At 37.1% G+C, this 20,484-nt stretch overlaps 2 protein-coding genes across 7 annotated transcripts in view; one reads left to right on the top strand and one right to left on the bottom strand.

The window, feature by feature from the left end:
- Positions 1-49: 49 nt before the first annotated feature.
- Positions 50-19,429, top strand: TRMT13 (tRNA methyltransferase 13 homolog). 3 transcript variants are annotated; one of them, XM_040232228.1, is made up of 11 exons: positions 50-314; positions 4,654-4,700; positions 4,788-4,854; positions 7,958-8,020; positions 8,200-8,269; positions 8,517-8,623; positions 8,976-9,143; positions 11,428-11,500; positions 15,634-15,708; positions 16,986-17,418; positions 17,727-19,429. In XM_040232228.1, the coding sequence occupies exons 1-11, from the start codon at positions 252-254 to the stop codon at positions 17,920-17,922; spliced, it is 1,362 nt and encodes a 453-aa protein (XP_040088162.1). In that variant the 5' UTR covers positions 50-251; the 3' UTR covers positions 17,923-19,429. The 3 variants fall into 3 exon arrangements, with proteins under 3 accessions (XP_040088162.1, XP_040088161.1, XP_040088163.1); XM_040232227.1 differs by having other exon boundaries at positions 50-345; XM_040232229.1 differs by lacking the exon at positions 50-314 and adding an exon at positions 363-571.
- Positions 17,459-20,484, bottom strand: part of LRRC39 (leucine rich repeat containing 39) — a 22,897-nt gene continuing 19,871 nt past the window's right edge. For 3 of the 4 annotated variants that reach the window (XR_005719487.1, XM_040232230.1, XM_040232231.1), the window contains exon 9: positions 17,459-18,207. Coding sequence is in view for 2 of the 4 variants with exons in the window: in XM_040232230.1 (XP_040088164.1) it covers positions 18,152-18,207 (56 nt within the window). In the remaining 2 variants the exon portion in view is untranslated. Of the gene's footprint in view, positions 18,208-18,312; positions 20,175-20,484 lie in introns of those variants that run through there. The other variant, XR_005719486.1, reaches the window with a different exon arrangement.

Below are 20,484 nucleotides of genomic sequence, written 5' to 3'. Positions count from 1 at the left end.
AGGTTTGGACCTCGCCGGCCACCATCAACTTCTTCCGGTTTTACGAAGCTGAGGTGGTAAAGTTCCGGGCATGGCATTATCCTGCGTGGCGGGACCTGACGCAGCCCTATTTGTTACGCGAAGGGGACCAGCGTGAACCTGAGAACTTTTCGTCTCTTCAGCCGATCAATGCTTGCCACCCGGAGTGAGCCCTGAATTATGGCGGCCCCTGCGCTGACGCCGCATGGAACTGCCTTTCCAGAAGAGGGGCGATGCGGTTATTTTGTGGAAAAGAAGAAGCGGTTCTGCAGGATGGTGGTGGCAGCCGGAAAAAGGTTCTGTGGTGAACACGCTGGAGCCTCGGAGGTCTGGTATCGCCTTACCCTCTCGAGGGTCGGAAATAAGTTTCCTGGTCCGGCACCTCCCCTCTGACAGATTTCTGCTTCAGTCCCCTGGATTTGGCAGCTTTTCCTGTGATAAACGCAGTACTGGCCTCCCTAGGGAGAGATGATGAGCCGTAGTGAAGTGCAGTGTTTTCTTTTATCTAAGTAAAGCGCCAGCAGTGACCCGTTTATCTTGATACCAGCTCATGGTAATGCTAGATTTTAGTTTTACTGCAGACTACCGCTTCTTGCGCTCGGCCCAGTCTCCGCCTTCCTGATGGGAAATGGTGGTTTAGAAAGAAGAGTGATCAAAGAAAGAATCCAAGGTTTCAGTAATTGTGTTTTCATTGTTTCGTGAACGATAATCACGTCTTGTGAATGCGGTTGAGAGAAACTTCTCAAAATTTTTTACTTAGACGTACAATCTTTTGAAAGCAACTAGTAACTACTTTGCTGAAAAGGGGAAGGAAAGATTTTAAAAACACGTAAGAATGAATTCTTTTAAAATTGAGAACAGAAAGTGTACAGTTTTGCTCGATTGTACATATGATTGTATTGTCAAGCAGCATATATTTTTATGTATGTGTATTTAGGGTATATATGACAGGGCATTTAAAAAGATCAGCATAATGCATATAGAAAAAGAGCATGTTTCATAGGTTTTAGAAAGATTAAGCTATAGAGAAAAGCATTTGATTTCCTGCCTTGTGAATATCCAGTATTATTTACATTGTTTTTGTTTGTTAGATGGTTTATCCTTCTAGGCAATATCCACTACAGATACCGCAGTAGAACCCCTTCATCTGCTACTGATCCCTCATAGCTATAGCTCTAATTCATATTTTGATTCAACTGATACTTGGCTGGAATGAAGTGTACTGAAACAAGCTTATTCTTCTTTTGACCTGTGGCTTACAGGAGCTCTTTGAAGTACACTTTCTGTTGTATTTTGAGAGGACCAGCAAACATCCCCTGACTGAAAAATTAATTTTATGATTGCAGGAGGATTTTGTTCTCCCTGTTATAAGGCCTGGTATTTCACCTTAACCAGACGTCCAGAAGATGACAGCAGATGGAAACAGTAGTAGAGTATGACTAGATCCTTACAGGGTAATCCATATTCCTGGAGAGGAATGACATCATGTTATTAATCTCTTGAAAAAAACTGAAAAGCACCAAGTGGAAACACTTTCGATGACTATGGTTTGGTTTTCAATTTGGGGTATCCTGGGCTTGCCTGGTGGTTGAGACAGTAAAGAGTTTGCTTGCAATGCGGGAGACCCAGCTTCAATCCATGGGTTGGAAAGTTCCCTTGGAGAAAGGCATAGCCAACCACTCCAGTATTCTTGCCTGAAAAATTCCATGGACAGAGGAGCCTGGTGGGTTACACAGTGGGACACACTGAGCAACTAACACTTTGACTAATCTTTAGTTTTTGTTATGATTGAGTATACTGTTTCCATCTCTTTTTTCTTAAGTGTCATATATGGCTGAGAACTTGTACTTATTTTTACCCAGTGTTTCTGATATTGGGGTGATTTAGCCTCCCCAGACAATGTTTGAAGACATTTTGGTCATCACAGCTGAAGGCTGTTTCTTGTATCTAGTGGCTAGAGGCCAGAGATGCTGCTAAACATCCTACAGTGGGCAGGACAGCCCCCACAAAAAAGAATTATCCAGCCCCAGATATCAGTAGTGCCAAGGCTGAGAAGCCTTGTTTCTAACAAGTAACAAATTCTAAAAGTACTTCCCCTACTTATCATTAGAGTTTGGGAAGTTAACGTAGAGTCTTCTCCTTCATGGAGTTTAGACTTTAAAGCCAGCAAATAGAGAAGAATATGTGCTATATCTTCAAAAGATATTGAAAAGTCTCTTAACTTGGTCATGAAATTCAGTGAACATAGTTTTGTGGATACACTGGGAGGCAGAACAGAACTGAAATAAACTGAAAAAGAAATTGTTCATTGTTAATACTAGCAATGAACACAGCATTTGCTGTATGAACAGCACTGTGCTGTTTGAAACCTTTCTTTTGAAACCTATTAGCTCAATTTTTACAACCCTTGAGAGGTAAGATACCTTATTCTTATCTTTCAGATGAGGCAGAAAGACTTCAGATCATAGAGTTAGGAGCTGATAGGAACTGATAGAAAAATTAGGAATCTAAGCAGGCTGACTGACCTTTGCTTTTAACTGTTATACTATACAAACTTGCCAACACTATTAACTATTAACTCCTTTATTTTTTTGAGTACTTGTAGTTAAATCAATGTAACTTAGAAGTGAATAGGATGTTATTATTCTGTACCAAAAGCTGCAAAGCCAGTAGAGTATGATCACGTACCAAGTGGTTAAAAGACCGTATAGACGTCCCCAACTGACTGTGGTTCAACTTATGATTCTTTGGCTTTATGATACTGCAAAAGCAATGGGCATTCAGTAGAGAGCATACTTTGAATTTTTAATTTTTCATCTTTTCTGGGGCTAGTGATGGGCAGTACTGGCCAGTGTCAGGAGTCAGGGCTCCAAGTCAGCCACAGTATCACAAGGGTAAACAACTAATATGCTAACTGTCATTCTGTACCCATACAACCCTCTGTTTTTCACTTTCAGTACAGTAGTCAATAAAATACATAAGATATTCAGCACTTTATTATGAAATAGGCTTTTAGATGATTTTGCCCAACTGTAGACTTTTGTTAAGTGTTCTGATCACATTTGAGATAGACTAGGATATGTTATAACGCTCCGTAGGTTAGGTGTATTAAACGCATTTTTGATTGAGAATATGTCAACTTACGATGGGTTTATCAGGATGTAATTCCATCATAAGTTGAGGAATATCTGTCTTTAGTTGTGTCTGCGATACACTTTCCCCACACACACACATTTTAACATCTCTAAAAACAATATTTCTCAATATCAACCCTATGTCATAATTTAAACCGGCAGCATTTTTTTCCTTTGTGGTCCCTAGAATAATAATGTATATCTAGTCAATGCTGTCATAGATTGAAAATTACATATGTAGGCTTTCTCTATAACCTGTTGAAGCTGTAGATCAATGTTATCCAAAGCAGTATTTGCTCATATATACCTAAACCAGCTACACGAGAGGTTTTTTTTTAATTGAAGTATAGATGATGTTAAAGTGAAAGTTGAGTCGCTCAGTCGTGTCTGACTTTTTGCGACCCCAGGCTCCTCCGTCCATGGGATTTTCCAGGCAAGAGTACTGGAATGGGGTGCCATTTCCTTCTGCAAAGGAACTTCCTGACACAGGGATCAAACCTGGGTGTCTCACATTGTAGGCAGACGTTTTACTATCTGAGCCACCAGGGTACAGATGTACGATACAGTGATTCACAATTTTAAAGGTTATACTCCATTTACAGTGATTATAAAATACTGGCTATATTCCATGTGTTGTACAATATATCTTTGTAGTTTATTTTATACATAATAGTTTGTACCTCTTAATCCTCTGCCCCTATAATGCTCCTCTCCCCTTCTCTTCGCTAGTTTGTTCTGTATATTTGTGAGTCTGTTGGCTTTTTTTCTTATTTTCGCTAGGAGCATTGTTTTTTTAGAGTCCACATATAAGTGATATCATACAGTATTTGTCTTTCACTGTCTGACTTATTTCTCTGACCATATCCTCCAAGTCTATCCATTTTGTTGCAGATGGCAGAATTCCAGCCTTTTTAAAGGCTGAATAGTATTCCATAGGGGTGTGTGTGTGTGTGTGTGTGTGTGTGTACCACATCATCTTAATCCATTCATCTGTTGATGAATATTTATGTTGCTTCTATATCTTAGCAATTATAAATAATGCTACTGTGAACATTGGGGTACACATACCTTTTTGAATTAGTGTTTTTATGGATATGTATCCAGAAGTGGAATTGCTGGGTCATATAGTAGTTGTATTTTTTGTTTTTTGAGAACCCTCCTTACTGTTTTCCACAGTGACTGTACCAATTTACATTCCTACCAACAGTGAATGAGGATTTCCTTTTTTCCACATGACTGTCAGTATTTGTTATTTATGTTCTTTTTAATGATAGCCATTTTAACAGGTATGAGGTGATATCTCGTTACATTAGAGATTTGTGTTTTAAACTCGATGATCTGATTTTGGGAGTGTTTTGTTAATGTGCCTTTAAGGTTTCCTTAATCTTGTTTTGGGATAGCATAAGCTTATGATTATACTGAAGTTGTATCTAGTATCTGTAAGCAATAAACTTGATATATTGTTAGAATAAATATATTCTTTTTTGGTGGTTGTTTTTAGGAAGAAAATGCTCGGAAAAGAATTCTGTGTCCTTTAGATCCAAAACAGTAAGTATGGGTTGGAGAAGGGTTTTTCTGTGCTATAAACAGTGATTATCACAGTTTTATTTAAAATAATTTTCTCTTTAAATTTAGCACAGTATATGAAGATCAACTAGCAAAGCATTTGAAAAAGTGTAACTCAAGAGAGAAGCCGAAACCTGTAAGTGTTTGGTCAGTAAAATCGAATGGTAAAATAGGTGCTATGTAATATTTATATATACTTAGTAGATTACAAATATGAGCTTTTAACAAAGCTCTTCCTTTAGGAGACTGAAATACAGTAAAAACATCTGAGTGTATGTAGGACATTAGACTGTGAATCCACTAAGAGTCCTAATTCAGGTAACAGATGTTTTTGCAACAAAAATAGTATTCAGAGAGTAATTCCACAGTTTATCTATTCAAAAATACTTAGTGCCAACGCTGTTTGTAAAGAAACCACCTGCCAATGCAGGAGACCTAAGAGACACAGGTTCATTCCCTGGGTCGGGAAGATCCCCTGGAGGAGGGCATGGCAACCCACTCCAGCAGTCTTGCCTGGAGAATCCCATGGACAGAGGAGCCTGGGGGGCTACAGTCCATAGGGTAAAAAAGAGTCAGACACAACTGAAGCAACTTAGCACATTAGCATACAAGTTTATTTCAATAAAATATGATCCCAGTCTTCAGTGAACTTTTAAGTTCAATGAAAGAACTAAGTGTACATGTGATAAGAGCACATACTTGCATTAAAATTAAATCTAAGGGATCAAGAAAGACTTTCCAGAGAAACACTTGAACTAAGTCCTTTTTTTAAATATATAATTCTATTTTTTTTTCTTTTCTGGCTATGCTGGGTCTTCATTGCTATGTGGGGTTTTTTCTGATTGTGGAGAGCAGGGTCTACTCTCCAGTTGCAGTATGCCAGCTTCTCATTGCAGTGGCTTCTCTTGTTGCAGAGCACGGGCTTTAGGGTGCACAGGCTTCAGTAGTTGCACATAGGCTCAGTAGTTGCTGCTCCCAGGCTCTAGAGCACAGGTCCAGTAGTTATGGCGCATAACTGTGCCTGGATAGTAATGTTCCTGGATCAGGGATCAAATCTGTCTCCTGCATTGGCAGACAGATTCTCAACCACTAGACTACCAGGGAAGTCCCAGCACCGCTGTCATTTTAACAACAAATTATCCCCATACATTTCCAAATGCCTCCTAATTGAGAACCAGTAGGCCAGATGGCATACGTTTAGTTTAAAAAGAAAAAATTTTTACATTAAGATGTGTAGTAGAAAAGTGATGACTATCCCTGGTTCGCCTCTTAGTAAAAAGAATGTTGCCTTTACCTTCAAGTATGCATGGAGATTATCTGGCTTCCCTGGTGGCTCAGACAGGTTCTTTAGAACCTGCCTGCAATGATGGAGTATTAGTGCTAGTCACTCAGTAGTGTCTGACTCTTTGCAACCCCATGGACTTCATGTAGCCATCAGGCTCCTCTGTCCATGGAATTCTCCAGGCAAGCATACTTGAGTGGGTTGCCATTTCCTTCTCCAAGCGATCTTCCCAACCCAGGGATTGAACCCAGGTCTCCTGCATTACAGGCATATTCTTTACCATCTGAGCCACAAAGGAACCCGGGTTCAGTCCCTGGATTGGGAAGATCGCCTGGAGAAGAGAATGGCTACCCACTCCAGCATTCTATCCTGGAGAATTCAATGGACAGATTCTGGCAGGCTACATTCCATGGGGTTGCAAAGAGCCAGACACAGCTGAGCAACTAATGTTTTCACTTTCACAGGCATGGAGCTTCTCTTCCTTACCTAACTGTTCAGTTCAGTCGCTCAGTCGTGTCCAACTCTTTGCGACCCCATGAATTAGGCTGTAGTTAAACCAAGCAGACTGAATATGTGTTCTGAGAACAGTTTGAGAGAAAACGTGAATTTATTAAAACTGGAATACTCCTGTGAATTTCCTGGTGATCCAGTGATTGCGACTCCATGATTTCACTGCTGAAGAACTAGGTTCAGTCCCTGGGAACTAAGATCCCACGGGCTGAGTGGCACTGGGCCCCCCCAAAAATGGAATACCCATGCACAGATTTCATTGCATGCTGGGGACACAGTGAAAAGGAAAGGGAGAGAAGCAGTGGGATGACGAGACAGAGAAAAGAAATGTAGAGCAGTTTTGTCTAGTACACTATGTACAACATGAAACCCAGGTTCTGCTTTATTAATAGTTGTAGCTATTAATAATTTTGTTATAGTTTTGTCAGTTATCCAACAAAACATTCTAATACCCACTTTCTAACCTGTTCCACTTAATCACTAGTTTCTGTTATTACCCATATAAGTAAAAGTAGCAACCCACAATCCGCACATTACTTTTCTGCCATTTGTATAATTAAAGCCTGTGCATTAATGTCTAATGTCTAATGCATAACTAAATTACTTGTACATAATGTCTCAGGAGTTGTTTTCACTTTCAAAAGAGAATTTGTAAAAAATTACACTATTTCATTCATTTATGTCTACATGGTCTAATATGTAGCCACTGGCCATGTGTAACTGTTTAAATTCGAGTTAATTAAAATTAAGCCAAACGAAAGTCCGATTCCTCAGTCACACTAGCCGTATTTCAAGGCTGTAGCTACCATGTTAGCTAGGGCAGATATAGAACATTTTCATTATTGAACATGTTGAACTAAATCCTTACTTAGAGTCTTTCTGTCTCTGAAAATGGACTAGAAATATCTCACTATGTTAATTTACACAACATAGTATCACAGGACATTTCTATATTCTGTTTTAATTAGTAGTTTAAAATAGAAGAAATCAAACCTAAACCATTGTAATATTTTTTCATATCTGTTTGTGGTCATGCTACCTATCTGATAAACAGCCATTTGTAGTTGGGCCTTTGTTTTTGCTTTAACAATTAGCAAAAGTAACATCTCAGTCTATGCTAGGTAAAAATGTTAATAGAAATTACTAATGAATTTCTTTAGACTATAAATGTTTATTCAGATAGCCACCTCACTAGAATGTAAGATCCAGAAACACAGAGGTTTTTGTCTGTTCTCTTCACTCTGGTGAATCCTCAGCAACTAAAGCAAGTTAAGGACCAGACTAGTCACTCAGTAATTATTTGTGAATAATTTTTTCATGAATAAATGAATGGAAGAAAGAGAAGGTGGCAGGTGCAGAGTATTAGAAGGGATGAATCAGTTTTTCACCTTAATTTTTGTGAACTCTTCACATTAATAACTTTTGTTATCATTTTGTTTTTGTTAAGGACTTCTTTATTCAAGATATTAACGCAGGTTTAAAAGATGAAACCGAAATACCAGATCAATTAGTAAGTACTTGACTTTTTAATTTTATGAGGTGTTCTAGAGCATCTCCACACTGTAAATAAGCTTACAATTTTTGTTCCAATTTTTGAAATAAATTAACTATTTTGACATAAAATGCGTTTTCTTATAGAATCAATGTTACCAGTTCCCAGACCAGCTCACTTCCCATTTTTGTATATAGGTTCCAATTTCGTCTCTCTCTGAAGAGCAGCTGGAAAACTTAATTAAGAAGTTGAGAAAAGCAAGTGAAAGTAAGTCTGCCTAAATTTACAAGTTAAATTTTATTAGAATAATGAGGTGGTATATGAGTTGAACTTCCATGGTAGCTCAGATGGTAAAGAGTCTGCCTGCAATGCAGGAGACCCAGATTCGATCCCTGGGTTGGGAAGATCCCCTGGAGAAGGGAAATTCCTCTGTGGTTTAATATTACTACCATTGCTTAGAAACCTACAGTTTCACACTTGGTTGTTTAGGCTTGTGTGCTTTTATTTGGCACAGGTTTGAACTGCACACTTAAAGATCAAATTATGTCCCATCCAGCATTGCATGATGCCCTTAATGACCCTAAAAATGGTGATTCTGCAGCCAAACATCTGAAACAGCAGGTATGTTTAAGCCATAGTAACTCTACTAAAAATGGCCTTTTTGTTCATTTGTCAGAAGCTAACATTCTATTTTTTCTAAATATAGTATTAATGAAATTTTGTTTAGATTATCTTTCATGGTACAGAATCTCCATTTCAAACAATGTTGTTCAAACATATATAGAAAGTCCTTGGCATGGATAGGGTTCCGAGTACTGCATGTTAAGTACTTAAAAGCAGGAGAAAAACTTAAAAGCCAAACAAAAATTACCATTGTGAACATGGTGCCCTATATAGAAATTGTCTTGCTGTTTTTCCATTTGAGCCAAATGTTTTTGTTCTAGTTTATAAAATAATCTTGTGAAGTTTCCAGGCTTCTATTTTAGGTAACATTGAAAATTTAAAGTTACTTGGTCCAAGAAGATGCTTTGTTGAATTTGGAGCAGGAAAGGGAAAATTATCTCATTGGGTTGATATTGCCTTAAAAGATGCTGAAAAAGTTCACTTCATCCTAGTAGAAAAGGTGACCACAAGATTCAAGGTAAGTGAAATTCACATTGTGGTATATTTGTAGCCAGATTTTGTTTGCACTTAAAAAAAGAAGCCTCTAAAAGAAAATTAGTTTTTTGTGTTTATTTGACTGTAGTTTTTTATTCTAATTATATTGGTGACTTAAAGGTAATTTTTTAATCTAAATTTCTGAGTTCTTAAAATAATAACAAAGATAAGGAAAATATGTGGGAAGAGCCAAGCTCAAGATAGCAGTTAAAAGTCTTGAGTCCTTACCTACCTCTGAAACTTACTGTTTGTTCAGTAAACATTTATTGAGCATACCACCAGAACCATGACAAATATTGAGTAGATAAAGTCAAATAATACAAGAGTCCCTGTGTTCTGTTATGTTTAGAGTGAAAGTCATTCATTCGTGTCTGACTCTTTGCGACCTCATGGACTATAAAGTCCATGGAATTCTCTAGGCCAGAATACTGAAGTGAGTAGCCTTTCCCTTCTCCAGGGGATCTTCCCAACCCAGAAATCAAACCCAGGTCTCCTGCATTGCAGGCACAGTCTACCAGCTGAGCCACAAAGGAAGCCCACTTATATTTAGAAAGAAAAGACAAATAGATAAATGATTATTTTTTTAAAGGTGTTAAAATATGAAGAAAAAAAAAAGATACTGCACAGAATACAGTGTGGGTTCAAAGGAGGGAGTGACAAGTTTTACTGCAGGGAAAGGATGATAAATGGCTACATAGAAAAAGTGATGTTTGAGGTGTGTCTTGAAAAGTGAGTATTTGCTAGATACGGGGTTTGAGAAGCATTCTAGGAAGCAAGACCAGTGTAGCCAAATGCATGAAAGGACAGGGGAGCACAGAAACATTTCTGTGTGATGGAAGTACATGGTGTGAAGTAGAGTTCAACAGTGAGATGGGAGAGGTGGGACGGACTCTGGAAGGGGTCATATTTTATGCTGTGGAAGGAGTTTGACTTTATCATGTTACATGCTGGGGATACAGTGGAAACAAGATTTAATTCTTGTCTTCAAGAAGCTTACATCTAATGGGACAGTTTTATAAACATATTGGTTTAGTACGCTAAGTGATAAGTACCAGATGATGGAAGAGTTCTACCAGAAGGTGAAACACCAGCTTCAGGTTTCCTGAGAAGGAAGCAGCAAAGAAGAGATTTATGGAGTATATAAGGATTGGTGAAGTAAATAGAGTTTTAAAAGTTCATCTTAGCCAGTATCATTAAAGCTGTATCAGAAGAGTATGAAACTTGAAGTAGGGAGATTAATAATAAGATACTATCCTATGATCCAGGTAAGAAATGAGCCAGAGCTAAGGATGTTGCAGTGAGACAGAGAGGAGGGAAAGAGTATGAGAAATGTAATGATAGTGGGAGCCATGAGACTTTATTAAGTAAGAGGGAGGAGTTAATTCTGGTGACCTTCTGTGCTTTAAATGACTAAGTGGTGTTCTTCCCTCAGACAGGGAATGTGCCAGGATGAAGGGGAAGAATAGTTCAGAGGGAGAAATAATGAGTTCAGTTTTGGGTGAGTTTGCTGTTGAAGTAGAACTTTCTGTTTGATAATTGGATTTGTGTGTGCTCATGAGAGTGGTCTGGGCCACAATGTAGATTTATAAATCATAGGTATATGGATATAGATGAGAATGGTTGTGATCTTTCAGGGAGAGTAAGAAGAGAAGCAAGCCACAAATAGTGTATTAGGGCCTGATAAAGATAATGGAACTGGCAAATAATCTTAAGTAAGTCAGTTAACATCTATGAACATTAATGCCTTCATCAGTGAATTAGGGATTTTAAGAATTAAAGGAAATAATGTGTAAATTATAATTTATGAAATGTTCAAGGCTTATAAAAATGTGAGGGCTTCCCTGGTAGCTCAGCTGGTAAAGAATTCACCTGCAATGCAGGAGACCCCCGTTCAATTCCTGGGTTGGGAAGATCCACTGGAGAAGGGATAGCATACCCACTCCAGTATTCTTGGGCTTCCCTGGTGGCTCTGTTGGTAAAGAATAACCTGCAATGCAGGAGACCTGGGTTCAATCCCTGGGTTGGGAGGATCCCTTGGAGAAGGGAAAGGCTACCCACTACAGTATTCTGGCCTGGAGAATCCCTTGGACTTGTTATTTTCTGTCACAGAATATACAATTAAGAATTCTACTTTTTAAATACTAAAAAATAAAATGGAAAATTATTAGCTCTGACTTTTGAAAATAAATAGAAATCTTTTTATTTTCATAAAGCTTTTTTTTCCCTTACATGAAACCCATTGTTATAATAATGTTCTATTTGTACAGGTAGATGGCAAACACAGAAAGAAAAATTCAGTGTTTGAAAGACTTCAAATTGATATTCAACATTTGTGTTTGAGTAAGTTGCATAACTTTCAGTTGCTCTTCCATAAATCAAAGAACTTTCAAACTTTTGAGGGTTGCTTAGAAGTCCAATCAGGCAGAACAGTGCTTCAGGAAAAACAAAGATTAATCCATTTTTAATATAGAATTTTATATCTAACATTTAGATACATATAAATGGAATGAGGGTTGACACTCTTAAGACATGGTTTTTCAGGATCAGCTAGACATGAAATATCATACTAGAGAATAGTTTAAAAATTTTGATAATATGCCCTTATCTTGCTTATTTGTGCTGTTTAATTACTGAGTTTGTTCATGCCATACATTAGCCTTCTGCCCGTTGTTAACATGACTTTACCAAAACTGTTACAGAAATGAGCTAGTTCTCTGCCTAATTAATTTGTGAGAGATACTCCCACAATTTTAAATTGTACCAAAGAAAATAACCCATCTCTATGGAACTTATTTCATACACACACACACATACACACACACACACATACCCATGAATCATACTTTTTAATGCCCTTTTTGTACCTTTTTTAGTTTTTCATATTATTTAGAATGAAAATAATACAAACATATGCCAGCAACTTCTTCTGCTAATTTTAATTCAGCCCTGTAATGCAACCCACCATTGGCCCATGTAGTAAGTAAATTTTGTTCATTGAATTAGTAGATAATTTATAATTTTTTTTACTTGGTCTTCTAAAAATGTATTTAAGGTCCTATATATAGCACATGGAACTATATTCAATGTCCCCTGACAAACCATATTGGAAAAGAATTTGAAGAAGAATATATATTTATGTTTATATAACTGATCACTTTGCTGTACAGTAGAAATTAACACATCATTGTAAATTGGCTATACTTCAATTTTTTTAAAGAGGTACAACTTTAAAAATTGCACTTTAATTGTCTTAAATTGTTCTAATACATTTATCAAGTATTCTGTTAGTTGCCATCTTCCTGAAAAATTCTCTTCTGGATCCTTCAGGCCTGTTCCAGTCTAGACTGGGCGTGCTGTCTTCTGTTCCTGGGGCACAGTTGTCAACCTTAAAACTCTTCATTCTCATCCTGGGGATTCCCTTCACTCTTGTAGACTGAAATTTATTTTTCCACTTTTTTTTTTTTTTCTCTTTTGGCCATCCTGGGCGGCTTTTGGGATCTTAGTTCCCCAACCAGGGATTGAACCCTCAGCATTGAGAATGCGAAGTCCTAACCACTGGACCTCCAAGGAATTCCCTATTTATCTACATTTTATCCCACATCTTCCTCTGTTAATTAACTTTTCTTGGGCAAAGACCTCCTCTCTAGCTTCCTGAGAAACACTTGCATTAGAGAGAAATTTGATGCCTTGCATTGTCTGAAAATATCTTTAACTTTACCCTTACACTTGATTTGGCTGAGTCTTTTCTGTTTCTGGGGCTTCCCTTGTGGCTCAGCTGGTAAAGAATCTGCCTGCAGTGGAAGAAACCTGGGTTTGATCCCCGGGTTGGAAACATCCCCCGGAGAAGGGAAAGGTTACCTCCTCCATTATTCTGGCCTGGAGAATTCCATGGACTGTAGTCCATGGGTTCACAACTTTCACTTTCTGTTTCTAAGAATTTTGAAACTATTACTCCGTTAGTATTGTTGTTCAAAAGTTCAGTGCTGTTCTGAGTCCTGACCCCTTGTCTGTCATCTCCTTTTTTTCTTTTATAGAAATGTATAGGCTCTTTCCTTTGTCCTCAGAGTTCTATATACCTTTTCACAGTGATGTGTCTTGCTGTGTCATAGTTTATCTGTTGTGCTGGGCACTTGGTGCGCTCTTCTGTTTATGGCAGTGGTTCTCAGCTGAAGACGGTTTTGGCCCTCAGGGAGACTTGACAATGTCTGAAATATTTTTTGTTGTCAAAAAAGTAGACATGTTGCTGGCTAGATGGATATAGACCCGAGCCCTGCTAAATATCCTATAAGGTACCGTACAGTTCTCCACAACAATGAATTATTGGAGCCAAAAGTTAATAATGCCAAGGGTGAGAAATCCTGATTTAGAGATTCCAGTATTCTCAGCTTTCTGGGAAATTTTCTTGCATTCTGGGTAATTTCTTTGCATTCTTTCTCTCTTAATTTTCTCTGCTTCAGTTTTTCTTTTCTCCCTTAATGGGAGAACTTTTATGATTTAGTTATTAGACCTCCTGGAATAGTTCTCTACTTTTCTTGACTTTACTTCTCAGTTCTATATCTTTTATCTTTTTTTCATATACTTTTGCAAATTTCTTCAACTTAATTTCTTCTATCATAGTTTTAATTTCTAAGATCTTTTTCTCTGAATTTATCTTTGTTATTTTAATTGTTCTTTTTTTCATAATTGCAATATCTTTGTGAGGATATTAACAATACATTTTTTAAAAAGTATTCTCCCTTTAGAGTCTATTTGCACTCAGTTGCTCTTTTCCATTTGTTTTGGTCTGTTTCAACTCAGAGGCTCTGCTCAAACATTTGTGCTTTTTGATGGTGTGCTCATAGTGAGGATTGAGGGACTATGAACTCTTGAGCCTTCAAGTGGAACCGTTGACTTCAAGCTCCAGTTTGAAGTAACTTGTCTAAAACATGATCTTTCCCCTTGGGCTGGTCAGGTTCCCCAGATAACACTTTTTGATCACCTGCCTAGAGGGTGAAAGTCTAGTTACTAATGTGGGACCCAGTGAGGAGTAAGAGCTTCATCCATATACATACTCACTTAATCCTGCTATTTTACCACACATTAACTTCCCACTTTGGGCTTCCGTCATAGCTCAGACAGTAAAGAATCTGCCTGCAATGCAGGAGGCCCAGGTTCGATCCCTGAGTTGAGAAGATCCCCTGGAGAAGGGAATGGCAACTCACTCCCGTATTCTTGCCTGGAGAATTCCATGGACAGATGAGCTTGTCAAGCTATAATCCATGGCGTCACAGAGTCAGACATGACTGAGCGACTAACACACACACACAGCTTTCCACTTCTTACGGTCCTTCAGTCCAGTGACCTCCTGTCTTAGTTGCTTCAGAGAACTATCTAGTTTTCCACCAGTTGGTAAAGAGGTAATCATCAAGTGGCTATGAGATGTGGATCTGACTACTTCTTAAATAGACTTTCTGCCAGTACACTATTATTCATAACATAACTGTCTCAGCTCTTCTTCCTAAATTCCTTATGTCCCCAGTTCCATAAGGGCTTGCTTAGACAACCTTTCTCTTCACTCTGATACATAAGTTTCTTGAATCACTTTACATGGGCAAACTGTTCCACTTGTTAGCAATTTCTTCTAGCATGTGATACCATCTGAAAGCAAGCAACAGAAAATTTGAAATACTTACTAAGGACCTCCATTGGACAAATAACTGTGCTGGGTGCTATAGCTGAATTTGTAGGGAGAAGCATACTTTTCATTTCAGAAACTTAGAAAAAGGAAAATGAATTGGATGGTGGGGGAGTGGGGGCGTTGGGAACGGAAGCCATAACTGTGATGTTCTGCATTTTGCTACATTACCTTGTAAATGTCTTTTTTTTTTACTTTTATACCGCTGTTATGACTATTTTATTCAGAACAGTGTGAAAAGCTAAAATAATGTCTTATTCTTATATAAGATTATATCTTATTCAAGATACAATAAAATCTATATTTTTAGTTTGATGATAATATTGAGTATATAATATTGTGTAACATAAAATGTTGGTTGTATTATTCATGTGTATTTGTCATATATATTAGTTATGAAAAATAAACCTCTTAGGGAAATTTTTGAGTCCTTTTATCAATGGGTAATAATATTTAGCTAAATAAGGCTTCAGCAGGGTAAAGTCCTGAGTCAGTATGGAATAACACTGGCCTAAAAAATCAAGAAGCTTTAAATTAGGAGTAAAGGCCCCGCTGGGGATGAGGTGGGAAGAAAAAGAAAACAAAAAACTTTTAAACTAATTCTCTCCATATCAGTAGTCATCTGTGTTACTTATCAAGTCACTACATCTTTGAGCCCCTTATTCCTAAGCTATAAAGTGAGAATTTTGTTTGTGCCTCTTTTGGCCCTAAAATTCAAAGATTCTAGTTAGTTCTCTTTGGAAGCCCACTTAATGCTTTATCTCACAAGAGAACTAACTTAGTTCTTATTTCATTTCAGACAAGATTCCTTTGCTAAGCAAAGAAAAACTACCTGTTGTAGGAATTGGAAAGCATCTGTGTGGTGTGGCAACAGGTATGTAAACATACAAATAATGTTGAGATGAACATATTAAGTTTTAGCATGAAAGAGTCTCTTTTCAGTAGTTTCAATCCCTTGTTTGTAATTCATTAATCTTCTTAGTAGCACTCACCCTGTATTATATCCAGTTTTAGAGGTTTCCTATTTAGTTGTTCATTTTGGCCACTTCATAGGATGAATTAAGAGTTTTATGTGTAAATGCTGTATTATAAGGGCTTCCCTGGTGGCTCAGACAGTAAAGCGTCTGTCTGCAATGCAGGAGACCCGGGTTCGATTCCTGGGTCGGAAAGATCCCCCAGAGAAGGAAATGGCAACCCACTCAAGTACTCTTGCCTGGAAAATCCCATGGACAGAGGAGTCTGGTAGGCTACAGACCATGGGGTCGCTAAGAGTCAGACACGACTGAGCGATGTTAAAAAAAGGCGGGGGAGGAACCTTAAAGTTCTTTGGGTTATATTTCATTCAAAAGGAAATCAGTCATTTACAGAAGCTATTATGGTTCTTTTCCTGAAGCTACTCATTTTTTTTAGAATTGCTTAGGAAGGACTCTCCTACTAGAAGATGATTATTTATCAAAATAATAAATAGGGGAACCATAGGGGAAACAAAAAAAGAGATGTTAAGATGTGTTGTCTTAAGCTTGGACCCATCAGATGTAGTATGATAAAGTAGACAGAACATGGGCTTTGAAATCAAACAGTACAGGGTTCAGCTTTGTTGTGTAACTCTGGCAGTTAAACTTTGAGCCTCCAGTGAGGCCTACTTTCCACATTCTGACCCTCTTCTTAACTCTTCACTGTTTGCTGTGACTATCTTACATTTCAAGACTGACCCTGAACGTCAGCTTCAGCAGATGCTTAGCTGATGACTTTCTTCTTTCTTTCTTTGGGTTCTTTAAGCTCAAAACTTCCCTGGAATATATATGTAGAAAACACAAATTTTTTCTTTGCAAGTCATTTCCTCAACAAGGGTAAGAAAAATGAGAGCCAGTCTGAGTAGTTGGACTAAAAGTTTTTCAAATTTTAGATCTTAAGCTTCACATAGTTTTTTGGGGATGGGGGAAGTTGACTTTATGCAGAATAAATCATTAGAGAAAATTATTCAGTAATGAGAAAAGAGCAAATATGAACAAAGTTGATATTAGTGCAAGTATAAAGCTAAGTAGGTTTTTGTTGTTGGGCTTTTAAAAACCATACTGCCTAATAAATGTAAAAATTACTTATTTTTAAAGATGATGTGGTTTGGGGGGGGCCACATAATTGTGTTTGCAGATCTTGCATTACGATGTTTGGTTGAAACCTATGCTGCCAGTTGTGAGGAAAGGAATGAAGAACCTTTAGCCAAACGCATAAAGAATGATAAAACAGAAAAAGAAATTAACACTTTGGCCAAGGAAGGAAATGAAAAAAATATCCCAGAGAAGTGGACCCCTGTGGCTGGCATTGTTATTGCACTCTGTTGTCACCACAGGTGTGATTGGAGACATTATGTGGGCAAAGAATATTTCAGGGCTCTGGGCCTTGGAGCAGTGGATTTCCACTATTTCCAGCGAATGAGTAGTTGGGCGACTTGTGGGATGCGAAAAACGACTTTGGAGCCTTCAAATATTTCCACAAAAAGAAGAGATGAACAGATTGATGGCAGTGAAGAGCATGATGATGGAGGATACAGAATCACTGATGACAGCCCTGAGAGTTTGCCTGGGTGAGTGCCTACTTTGAAGTGCACTGCACTAAGGCAGAAATACGTTATTATTGCTGTACTTTATTTTTAGATGAGTATTGCCAAAAATTCATTCATGAAAATATATTTTACCATCTAATTAGAATAAGTTAAAATACAGACACTTTTATTATGGCATTAACAAAACGTATCTTTGAAGCATAGAACATAGCACCTAGAACATACTGTGGGTTATTTAGCAGTTTGTCAATAAATAGGAATAGCTAAAGTAATTTTTATAAGGTTTTACAGAATTTTAATAATGTGTTATGTGTGTTTATTCAATTTAGGTTTCTTACTGTTGAAGAAAAGAAGAAAATAGGGCATCTTTGTAAATTGCTGATTGACCAAGGCCGAATCAAGTATTTACAGCAGAAAGGCTTCAGTCCTGCTTTACAGTACTATATAGAACCTCTGGTATCTTTGGAAAATGTATTGTTAACTGCTTTACCAAATCATTCTTCATCACCAGAAACAAGTGCTTAATAGGAAAGAAATTGTGAACAACATCTGTCTTCCACGAAAAAAAAATTTTTTAATTGTATTTTTATATTCATGGACATATCATTTAAATAGCAGATAATGTGAACTTTAAAAATGTTGTGGCCTCATTGAACTTAGGTAATGGCTTTGTTTTTTACTTTAGAAATCCAAACATTAGAGAATTCACCAAATTCCCAAAGCAATCCTCTTCAGCAGGGCATCTTGAATTATACTATCCATCAGCATCTATGGAGTTTGGGGAAGTAGTTGAGCAGTTGACTTGGTTACCTGAAACGCATAACATGCCAACATGTAACAGGTACATTCACTTTCTATTTGCATTAATTTTAGAAACTTATTTTCCTTTGGTTTTATTTAATACTTTTTTAAAAATATTTTTCAAGTTCAAGATATAATGATCAATTATCAGTTTATAACAAGGACCAATCTGAGAATTTGGCTTATGTATGGATTTTTTGTCCAGGCAGATCTGGAAAGAATAATTAATTGTGATTATTTGTTTCTATCACAAATAAATACAGAATTGTTCTCAGTCAATTAATGAATTTATCTTCAGATTTCAAGAGCCATACCTGTGTTTATATATTATCAAAATTTATTCATGACAGACACTAAAACTAAAGAGGTAATTGGATAATTACCTCTTGGATAATAACTAATTGGATAGTTATCTAGTTAAAACTTCCAAAAGGATACTTATAAGCCTAATTCACAAATTAAATTGAAATTTGTAAATAACTTCTGAAGTTAATTAGGCATCAGTATCTTTTAATGGGTCATTTTTACATATATAAGGACAATTACAAGTATATTCTCTCCTGCTTGGGAAGATAATTTGGAATAAAGTAGAAATTAGATAGTGATACCAAAAACCTCACATTTGGGCCTCAGCTCATAAGCAGTTTCTATGCACAAGTAAACATTAAACCAAACATATGGTAGGACTGTTAGTCTTTTCCTCATCTCATCCTTGGTTTATTTCTGCTTTATTTGTAAAAATTGTCTTAATCATGTACATTTGCCAAGATAAAGATCCAGAATTACTAATTTAGATACTATAATGATATTCTTAAATAACTAGTATTTGTAGGTCTGTTAGTATGTTAAATATAAAGTCTAGCACATTTTTACTTTCTGACCTTTCTACTTATATATCTTATATATCTCATGAGACTGCCTGGGTTCAAATCCTTACTACTTGATATCTTTGTGCCTCAATTCCCCTCTTGAAATGGGGATGATGAAGATAATAATACCTCAGAGGGTTGTCATATGAGCATTAAGTGATATAACATATTAAAATGCTTAGAAGAGTTGTAAGTACAGAGTAAGTACTTAATAAATACTATGTTTTTAATAGTACTAATTCATAAAAATATTTTTAATGACAGACTTGGTTTTATTATCTCTGTTTAAGTTGTAACCTTTTTTCTCTTGTTGTAAGTTCTATGTCAAATATTATTAAAATAAAGTAGTTGGATTTTTTTTTTGGATTATTTTTTAAATTAGCTATTCATGCCTGCAAATTGAGACCATAAAGGAAGATAATAATACATTGTAATAAATTATGATGTATTTTTGCTGAGTTAGGCCAATTTTGCTGAGTTAGGCAATGCTAATTTGTGTTATGCAGTCTGTTTTACTTTATTCAACAATTTTTGCCTGGAAATAAAAAGATATTCTACAACAGACATTATCTCTGTTATATTTCATAAAACATACATATGCACACAAGAATTATACTGATCAAGTCCTGTGGACCATTTAGCTTAATCAATGATTCTGACAGTAATACCAGGTACTCTATGGGAAGATGAGCCATAGAGTACTTGCTGTAGATCAACATGCCAGCTGTAGGTAAAGATTATTGTTTTCCCCAACCTTGCTTATTTCCTTCCCTTAAGATAACATGAGACAGTGAATATGTGGGATATACATAGGAACTATTTCTTGACCGGCAAAATTTGCAGGTTCAGTAAGCAAACTTTAGATTGATATACACAACTGCCTCTTCCTGCATGTCCCGCAGGTACATCACATATACTGTGCTGAAACTTAAGTTCATGTTCCACTTCTACCACCAAACCAGCTTCATTTCCCCATCTCAGCATCACCAGTCATCTAGTTCCAGCCAAAACCAGATTCATCCTGGATGACTCCTTTTTCTCATCTTCATTCAGTCATCAGTTCTGTCCCTACCTGTCTTTTATGTATTTATACTCTGCTATCCAAACCTGCCGGGAGCCAGCGTGAGGAATTCCACCCGTGACAAGGTCATGCGGCAAGAGCTCTGATGGCAAGGCTAATCAGACCTCAGGTTTTCCCCCTGGAATTTCCTGAGCATCCACCCTCCCAAAATAAGAATCTGCCTGCTTTTCCACTTTGCTGATACTCTCTGGAAAAAAGTCAACTCAGGGCTTTAGTCTTCTGCATTTGAAAGGGATGTTTCAGTTAACCCCCTCTGATTGCTCTCTAGCTTGCTTAACAGGTTCCCTGGACCTCTTACAACTTGTGAATTGCTTGCAGCCCCCAACCGTGAGAAGC

Source organism: Oryx dammah, unplaced genomic scaffold (genome assembly GCF_014754425.2).
Source record: "Oryx dammah isolate SB20612 unplaced genomic scaffold, SCBI_Odam_1.1 HiC_scaffold_28, whole genome shotgun sequence".
Lineage (NCBI taxonomy): Eukaryota > Metazoa > Chordata > Mammalia > Artiodactyla > Bovidae > Oryx > Oryx dammah.
The sequence above is the reverse complement of the archived record's forward strand: the minus strand, read 5'-3'. Positions and strand labels throughout refer to the sequence as shown.

Coding starts and splice junctions, on each gene's coding strand:
- TRMT13 (XM_040232227.1), top strand. CDS start 199: ATGGCGGCCCCTGCGCTGACGCCGCATGGAACTGCCTTTCCAGAAGAG. Junction 4,701..4,787: donor TGTCCTTTAGATCCAAAACA/GTAAGTATGGGT, acceptor CTTTAAATTTAG/CACAGTATATGAAGATCAAC. Junction 8,270..8,516: donor GTTGAGAAAAGCAAGTGAAA/GTAAGTCTGCCT, acceptor TATTTGGCACAG/GTTTGAACTGCACACTTAAA.